Source organism: Poromitra crassiceps (genome assembly GCF_964638095.1).
Source record: "Poromitra crassiceps genome assembly, chromosome: 5".
Lineage (NCBI taxonomy): Eukaryota > Metazoa > Chordata > Actinopteri > Beryciformes > Melamphaidae > Poromitra > Poromitra crassiceps.
Window position 1 is genome coordinate 29,206,998 of NC_139642.1, and position 9,802 is coordinate 29,216,799.

At 44.3% G+C, this 9,802-nt stretch overlaps 1 protein-coding gene across 1 annotated transcript; it reads left to right on the top strand.

Moving 5' to 3' along the window:
• Positions 1-2,242: 2,242 nt before the first annotated feature.
• LOC310777162 (lysophosphatidic acid receptor 5-like) lies at positions 2,243-3,064 on the top strand (the record flags this gene model as incomplete). The annotated part of the gene is made up of 1 exon (XM_083637433.1): positions 2,243-3,064. The coding sequence occupies one exon, from the start codon at positions 2,243-2,245 to the stop codon at positions 3,062-3,064; it is 822 nt and encodes a 273-aa protein (XP_083493559.1).
• Between the last annotated feature and the right edge of the window lie 6,738 nt (positions 3,065-9,802).

Below are 9,802 nucleotides of genomic sequence, written 5' to 3' on the forward strand. Positions count from 1 at the left end.
AGTGATGTCACTGGTCCACACTGTGTGTCCATGTGCTATCAGTGTTCGCAGGCAGGCAGTGTGTGTCATAATATCCTGGGTATGATGAGAAGCAGATAGAGGAAGGAGATGAGGCCCCAAAGTGTCACAACTCATTTACCAAACAATCTCCTTTCTTTGTTACTTCTTCTCATCCACCCTTCCTCTTTTTAACTTCAACTCTTCTACTTGAAACTCTCCCCCGTCCGTTCATACTTGCCTTTGCTACCACCTCTTTAGCCCCTGGGCCTGGGCCCGTTAGGCCCGTTCGGTAATACATCCCTGAAGTAGACAGTTAAAAAGGCAGTTTGATGTGTATGTGTGATGTGTGGGCTGTGTGACTCATCATGGAGATTTTGAGTTTGGATTTGAAGGAGTTAAAAGAAGTGCTTGATTGGTGATATTGATATGAGTGTTCCATAGTATAGCACCTCTGTAGCGTATTGAGAATTGGTTATTACTATTAGTAGTGTGACAGTAGGGAGGGGTGAAGGTGATCTGAGTGTCTTGTATTATGTGTATGTATGTTGCAATTTTGTTGAAAGTATAACCTACACAGTTCAGGGAGAGAGACAGGTGTGTGTATGTATTTATAGACAAAGCTGCAGATTTGAAGTGTTGATATCATGTATGTTTTTGTGTGTGTGTTGTTGTTGTTTTAAGATGAGCTGATGGTTCAAATCTGATAGATAATGTAGCCAACCAATCTGGATATTTTTCTGATGATACCAATTGATTTAATTTTCTTTAATTACAGACAAGATGAATGTGGTTTTTCCAATTCAAATTCTCATCCATCAGAATTCAGGGGAATTTAGTAGATGAGACCTGCAGGAGTTCATTTCCATTGACTATGATTTTGCCGCTATTACTACAATATTTCTTTCTAGTGAATATCATGAAATTAGATTTTTCTTAAGACATTTTGCAATTTTTTCCATGCCCTTGTTTTGTAAACAGCCCGCCTCGCATAGCACGATCCTGCCACCACCATGTGTCATGGTAGGGACACTGTTTGAAGGGTGATGAGCTGTGCACAGTTTCTGCCAGACTTTTGTTGACTTTTGTGCAAACTCCAGGCTGCTGTCCTGTGCCTTTTTCCCCCAGCAGTGAATGGCCCGAAGATTCTGGCAGATTTGTGACATGCTGCATTGACTGATGTCCTTCCAGCAAGATCTCACAGTCCATCACAGCCAATGAACTGTGTCATTCTGTCAGAGCGCTCCTTGGCTTCCTCTCCCTCACCAAGCTCCCTCTTGCCCGCTCTCTTTGGTCAGATGACGAGCGTTGAGATGAGTGGATGTTTTTTGTCATGATGGAGTCTACTGTCCTCACAACACACTAGCATTTGGTTTATATAGCCTTCTCCACATCTGTGCCTCCTCACAATTCTGTCCCTGAATACCACAGACAGTTTCATGGACTTCATTGTAAAGTTCCTCCTCTGACATCATCTGTGAGATTTTATATATAGATACAGTATGTGTTTCATTGTAAACCATTTTTCAGTCAGTTGAATGTGCCACAGGTGGACTCTAACCAAGATGCATAGACATCTCAAGAACATTCAAAAGAATCTGGATACACCATACTCAAAATGGTTGAATATTTATTGTCTCCAGACATTTAACTAAAATATAACTAATTAATTCCATTTTGAGTTCAGGCTGTAACGGCACAAACTGCAGGCAAAAAAACGCGTGTGTGCTTGAGAACAGGGCACTCCTGAAAAAGAGAAGAGAGCATTGCTCTCAGTGAGACTCCCCCTGTGTAAATAAAGGTAAAAAAAAAATCACAGTTGTAATCACTAATTGTTGTCTCATTCGTGGAGGACCAAATGTGTTGTTTATTCAACTGCACACTATATACACTTTTTAATAGCTAATGGCATTGGTTGGCAATATGCCTTGGTTTAAAAATAAGGGGGAGTTATGCAAATTTGGTATCACAGCAGTCTCATAGTAGACCCGCTTCCTGAGTCACCGTTGTTTCCTGTTTCAAAACTTCCCCACACTTCAATCAACAGCAAACAAGCTAACCTTTGCACACACACACACACACTGATCTAGATGGATGTGACGCTCAAGGAGGGTGGGCTAGCTTAGCGTGGTTTCCATCACTGTTACATTTCTGTCACTCACGCATACACTGCTGCTGCTCGTGTTGTCAGAAGACCAACATGATGAACTTTACCCTGGAGGAAAGGGAGCTAGACAGGAGTAACATGGCCTATGCCATAGTCTTCAGCTGCATCATGGTGGTGGGTCTGCCTCTCAATGCTGTGTCACTGTGGACTCTGATACGCCGCCACAGTCTCAAATCCCCCAGTGCCGTCTTCATGATCAACCTGGCCATTGCAGACCTGCTGCTGGGGATCTTCCTGCCCATGAGGGTCTACTTTTACGCCACAGGCAGCTGGCCCTTTGGCAATACGGCATGCATCTGCATCACTATGTTCTTCCGCAACAACATCCGCTCCAGCTCCATCTTCATCACCTTCATCGGTGTGGACCGGCTGCTGGCAGTGGTTTACCCGCTGAGATCACGGCGTCTGAGATCCACCGCCAATGCCTGGAAAGCCTCTGTCTTCGTTTGGCTCTTTGTCTTCTTGGTAATGAGCGTTCCAGAGAACATTAACTTATCAGATGGTTTACACAGCTGCAATGCATCCACCTGTTTTGACTTTTCGGACTGTGAGCTGCCTAAACCATTGCCTCTTCAGTCGATTTTGGTGTTCGCCATGCTGGCAGTCAATGTTGTGTCCACTGCTATGGTGTCGTGGACTCTCCGCAGGCATCTCAGTGACTCTGCACGGGTCAACAACAAGGTGAACGTCATGCTGCTTTTTGCCATGAACTTGATCATGTTTATCATCTGTTTCTTGCCTCTGTCACTGGCCCTTGTGCTTAAGAATGGGCGAAATGCAATCAAGGCAACAGTATGTCTTGCTAGTGTGAACTGCTGTCTGGATCCACTGTTATATTACTTTTCTTTGGATGCCTTCTGGAAAAAAGAGGATGTGGACTCTGCCCTCACAAGAGGATAGCAGGTGACAGAGTCTCGACAGAGACGGGCAATGTGGCATCAAATGTCCTGTTTTAACAGAATTTACAGTATTATTTTTGTGTTGTGTGGAGATATGACTTAAACTGTACATTATTTGCATTAGAATCTAAAGGATTGCTCAAAGGTCGAATAGTATGATACATTGTATCAATAAAAATCTCACAGCCACATTTTGATGTCGTCACAGCCTCTCATTTCCCACCTTTCACACCACAGCGTAGTAGGTGTTGGTTTCAGATACGGGTTTGATCCTCGAGTCGTGAACGGTTATCATGAAGGCATGTGGTGTGAACTTAGACCACCTTATACTTATTCTGTCTCACATATAATTGTGTGTTCAGAAATGAAAGTCCTCTCATAGGCTTTTGTCAGAACACACAGGTCTTGAAATGATGTGGTAAGAGCACTGACATTTCTGTGCTTGATGGTTAAGTACATCTTAGCATATATGTCCCTCTCTATAGCGATGAAGATATCCCAGTGAACAGTGAAGCATTTCTGACAGATTAGTGTAGGTGTATGTCACACAATTAAGAAGTGGCCTCGTCGGCCATCACCAATCTCAATGCATGAAGGAAAACTCCAAAGAAAACCTTATTCGAATAATGGAAGCCAAAGCTTCTCCCAAAGAACAAAAGTATTTTATTTGAAACAGTTGAATTGATTGGAGCACATGAAATCACTGGCAAACAAATTTAATGAGGTACAAAAAGTGAGTCAGTCAAACTGTTTGACTCTGAAGATGACGCTGTTCGTGTCGAAACGTTAGTTTCAACGCGAGCAGCGTCATCTGGCCGGTGATTTCGTGTGCTCCAGTCAATTCAACTGTTTCCAGTATCCTCTCATCTTCTGAAAGCACCAACCTCCCTTTGTGGAGGGGCTGAAGCGCAAGAGATTCCTTCTACAAAAGTATTATAACAAAGGTTTGGTTTGGACATGGGGGTGAAGCATAATCCCCCCTTTTACCCTTGTTAGCTCATTGTTTTGGATTGCTTTTGATGTCATTTGGCACTCCTATGTCTTCTCTGGTTATAAATCATGTGATGTGACTGAGGCTATTGTGTTACTTGTTTGTGAGTATCTCAGTTCTTGAGCCAGCGGCACTTAAGTCCTGTAAACCTTGCCAAATGTAGGGGCGTTTGTATAAGCCGATGGCAGACTGAACTAAGAAGGATCTAGATGTTGAAACAATCCACATGTAATGTCTGGAATTAGGCATTCAGGAATTGCAATTGAGAATTATTCGTTCTTTTTTCTCTTTATTATCAGGTGAACTCCTTGATGTGATGGTCTGTGAGTACGAACATCATTTTGACATGCTCTAATCTAATATACAACACCTCTACCCCAGTGGGTTAATTTTTAACTGGGCCAGAATGGAAAAAAACAAAAGCACAAGAAGCAAGTGTACATAGTATTCAACCTCGGTAAACAATTAGATGCTGAGACTGAGAGGTTCACATTCCAGTTTCACCCAGCTAGAATTTCCCCCATCTGAACTTTCTTCTCACCCACTCTCACCCACTATAGCACGGAAATAGTGTTGTGGTGCCAGACAACGATGATCATGTGAGAGAGAGAAATCACTGCAGTGGAAACTGAAACGGTGAGCTGAAATGGGATAATTCAAAGTTTCCTTAAGTGTCTTTGTGTACTAGCGGAACCATGGGGACCCACCCCCCTGTGAGTTAGGCCCCCCCTGGTCTGGAACATGACATCATCACTGATGACATCATCACTGAACATATTAGCCTCAGCCAGGAAGGATGACATCACTGATGACATCATCACTGACATCACTGATGACATCACATCATTAGGTAATCAGGGCAATCACCTAATTAAAAAATCCGGCTCTGTCAGGTCACCCGCACGGTTGCTCTTTACAACCCCTGAAAGTTTCAGCCTGATCGCACGTAAAACGGCACAGACGAGGCCGGACCAAATTCTGCTCGCACGCACGCATGCACGTACACGGACACTTCTCAAATGATATTAAGAGATACATGTTTTTTGCCTTTTAAGTAAAGTCAGGTCAGCTGTATCCTTTGGGTCTGCTCCTGGCAGATCTTGCTTTATAAATTGGAGGCTTGGGAAGAAGCACTTTCCTCCAGCAGCTCCATATATGTTTAATGTGACCTTTACCTGTGCCCTCTGAGGGAAAACAGAACGCTCAGAGGCTGAACAGGAAATACATCCAGTCCCAAACATACATAGTTGGTCATTATGGCAGTTGTTGGAGCTGGTTTTTGCCGTGCTGAGAGCGCATAAAGTCACAAATAATGTGACCTTCTGTTCACAACAGCAAACAGCCTATGTGTATGGCAGCCTTTATTCAGCGTGGCAAGCTGGAACTCAGGCGTGTCGGGGTGTTTTGTATGTGTTTGAAATTGGCTGCATTTGTAGTCATGGGAGACACACAACTGTGTCTGTTTGTGTTGTGTGTCTCCCATGACGCAAAGCCAGCCAATTTTCCAGGTTGGACACACATTTTTTCACAGAATATTTTTCTTTACACACATTTTTTTGTGAGATTTTTTTTTCTTTTTTCTTTTATAACAAAAAAATGTGCATCAGTGTGTGGGCACTGGGCACGCACTTGTGCATGCAACCCATTCCCAACTCGTCAAAACGATGGATCAGGACCCCTTGGTGTACATTTTTAATGCACGGCGTATCCCTTTTTCGGCATCTTCCGACATGCAGGGTAGTCCAGAATGCCATAGAACTCCCACAATGTCCGAAACCATGTGACAGTGAAGTAAAGCGGTAGCCAGTAAGGGTGTTGTGGCTCGTGGTGGTGGATGGATGCTAAGTCTTTGCCTTCGACACCGAAGGCCGGTAGCCGCTCCCTAGCGTGTTCAAAGTCTTCCTTTCAACCGTAAGTCACACTTCACCTGTTTGTACGTTAAGCCTAACCCAAATGATTTCTCAAACCTGAACCAAGTTGTTTTAGTTGCCTAACCAGAACCATTAACCATGAGAATGTGTTGGTGCAGGCATGTGTGCAGGCGACCGTAATGTGTGTGTGTGTGTGTGTGTGTGTGTGCAGCGACCGTAATGTGTGTGTGTGTGTGTGTGTGTGTGTGTGTGTGTGTGTGTGTGTGTGTGTGTGTGTGTGTGTGTGTGTGTGTCTGTGTGTGTGTCTGTGTGTGTGTGTGTGTGTGTGTGTGTGTGTGTGTCTGTCAAGGTCAGACTCATGCTTGTTTAGAGCCCTGCATCTGCTGGTGACTGACATCCCAGATCTGGAGGGATGGGGAGGTCTGCCTGTGGTCTGAATGCATCTGCTAAGGCTGGTCACGGTCAGCTAACCCACCACCACCCCCAAGGTAAAGAGAGGAAATACTGTCTCTCTCTCTCTCTCTCTCTCTCTCTCTCTCTCTCTCTCTCGCTCTCTCTCTCTCTCTCTCTCTCTTCTCTCTCTCTCCATGGCTTTCTGAGACACGTTCACGCACACATTCACATAAGTGCATACAAACAAACGTAAGCAGGTACATGCAGGTTCGCGGGACGCGGGCATCACTGCCAAGACCCACAAACAAGCTCCTGTTGAGCTACAGCCAAGTGTGTCTGGACCAGAGGAAGCCGCCTGCTATTCACAGACAGCTCAGCCCGGGCGAGTGTGGAGAGCGAGGCAACACAAAGAGCCCAAACAGAGCCAAAAAGAAAGGGAAAGGCAGACAAAAACAAATCGTCAGCTACTGACTGCACAGGAAATACTGTGGGGTGTCAACCACAGTGTGCTCCTCTCTAAATTGTCCAGTTTCAATTTTTCTGTTGAGGCCATTAAATGGGTTGAATCATATCTGTCTCACCGGGAGCAGTGCACTGTGGTTGGCGGTGTCAGCTCCCCTTACCTGAGCTGTCCAGTAGGGGTCCCCCAAGGGTCAATTTTGGGGCCAATTTTCTTTTCTTTGTACATTAATGATCTTCCTGATTACTGTTTTAATGTAGATGTCCAGCTTTATGCTGACGACACAGTTATCTTCACAAGGGCTAAAAACCCAGGGGAGGCGGCACGTGTCTTATCTTCAGCTCTCTCTCATATCCAGGCATGGCTAACTAAATCTTGTCTCGTGCTGAATGCAAAAAAAACAGTCTGTATGTTCTTTTCTAAAAGAAACATTGCACCTCCGCGCTCCAATGTCTTCTTGGGGTCAGAGGAATTAGCTGTGGTTAACGAGTTTAAATACTTAGGCGTGATGTTGGACTCCAACCTAACGTTCAGTAACCACATTAAAATGATCTCCAAAATTTTTTAATTCCACTTGTATAATTTCAGACAAATAAGGAGCTGTCTGTCCACAGACGCTGCGTTTTTATTTTTACACTCGATGATCCTTTCGCATCTGAATTATTGTATAACTAGCTGGTCGTTGACAGGTGTAACCACTCTCAAACCAGCCGAACTACTAAAAAAGCCCTGAAAATACTAGATAAAAAACCCTTTTCTCATCACCACTGTCATGTCATACGTAAATATGACATGCTAAGTTTTGAGAACTTTAGAAATTTCACCTCTGCCTGTCTAATATACAAAGTTCTACATGGACTGGCGCCGCCTCCTCTTGCTGACTTCATCAAATATCGTTCGACTGCCAACTCGACCCGTGTCACTCGGGCCATCACGAACAAGGTCTGTGAGGTCCCCTTTAGAAAAACTTCCTTTAGCCAGAAGACCTTATCCTACATGGGAAGCACCCTCTGGAATAATCTACCTACCTCTATTAGAGAATGCCCTAGTCTCGCCACCTTCAAAGGCCAGTTGAAACTATGGCTCAGATCAAACCAGCAATGTGATCACACCTAACATATCGCTGCATGCTCTGTGTGTTTTATTCATTTTAGGTTTTACTAACCTTTTGTACTATTAATTTTTTGGTACTATTAATTGTGTGTGTTTTAATCATTTTTGGTTTTACTAATCTTCTGTACTATTAATCTTTTTAGTACTATTAATTTTTTTTTTCTCTCTTTCATGATTACATCAACCTGCCATGGGACTACAGGTGGAAACTAGCCCTTGGGCTATAACCTGGCATGTTTACTGTACGGCTGTACTGTTCATTAACGTGTAAAGTCCCATTCTTTAAATAAATGAATCTGAATCTGAATCTGAATCTAGTAGAAGACACACCAAACAGCAGAGGGGAAAAACACATCATCCTCCAACATCTAAAGCGTCGAGAGAAGCCAGCGATCATTTACTGTAAACGGACGATGTCGTGCAGGAGTTCAGCGTCAAACGCAAACGAGCACATTTTCAGAATGCAATATTGTGGCAGAGTAAAGACTAATTTCACAAAACGATGCAGCTATACAGACGGCGTTTCAACTTTCATTTTGGTGCTTTATTTACATGGGTTTCCAATGCTGGCGGAGGCCATCGTATATATTCAGCATCCATATTTGCTGGGGGGGATGTTAGAATTCGGCAAAAAAGAGAGACTGTGAAATGTGAATTTTCATTGAGAGGAGAGGCAGTAATATTTTCCTGTTTTTTCCCCCCAAAGTTTGAGCAGACGACTAGCACACGACAAGTCCCATTTTGTGCTAGCGAGCGAATGCAAAACGGGGCCAGAAGGCATTCCCACAGCTTTAGACCTCTGCATGCTGCAAGGTGCCATCAAAGCAGCGCCGCCAACACTTCCACAGAAAGATCCAGGGGAAAGAGCCAGGAGGAGGATGGTCTCCCTTGTTGCCTTGCTGTTCTACCTCCTCTCATCCCCCTTCCCCCAGCCATTCACTGCAGCACAGACATAGTGGTTATGATCTGTGATGCCAGACAAAGATGATCATAATATGAGACTGAAACATTCACTGGAGTGGAAGCTGAAACGGGGAGCTGAAATGTGATCATTCAAAGGATCCGTAAGTGTCTTTGTGTATAAAAATGGCTTGCCTTTTAAGTAAAGTCAGCTCAGCTATATCCTTCAGGTCTGCTGCTGGGAGATCTTGCTTCATCGTGATCCTTTTTAAATTGGAGGCTTGGGAAGAGGCAGCAGCTCCTCCATATATGTTTAATGCAACCTTTACCTGTGCCCTCTGAGGGGAAGCAGAAGGCTCAGAGGCTGAACCGCATATACAGTCCATCCACGACCACTTCTAAACATAGCTACATACAGTAGTTGGTCATTATGCTAGTTGTTGGAGCTTGTTTCTACCGTGCTGAGAGCACATAAAGTTACAACCTTGCATTTCTTCTCAACACCAGACTATGTGCAGGAAGGACCTCAGGTGTGTCAGTTTGTTTTTGCATGGGTTTGAAATGGGCGGGATTTGTAGTCATGGGAGAAATGTCTGAGGTTTAAGGGGGGGGAGGTGTGCGTCCGCGTGCAATGCATGTGTGCAGGCGACCCTAATGTGTTCAAGTGTATGTATTCCGATTGTTTTGTATATGACTGCAAATGTGTGTGTGTGTGTGTGCATGCATGTGTGCCTTCGACACCGAAGACTGGGGTCGCTCCCATAGCGTGTTCAAAGTCTACCTTCCAACCGTAAGTCTTTGTACGTTAAGCCTAACCCAAATGATTTCTCAAACCTGAACCAAGTTGTTTTAGTTGCCTAACCAGAACCATTAACACACGTTGTTGGCTGCTGTCTCGTGGTGGTGAAAAATGCAGAAAAAGGGGTACCTAGTGCGTTAAAGAGTGTCGCCAACGTCGGGTCCTGACCAAACGTGAATATTTGACGAGTCGTGAGTGAGAATGTGTTTGTG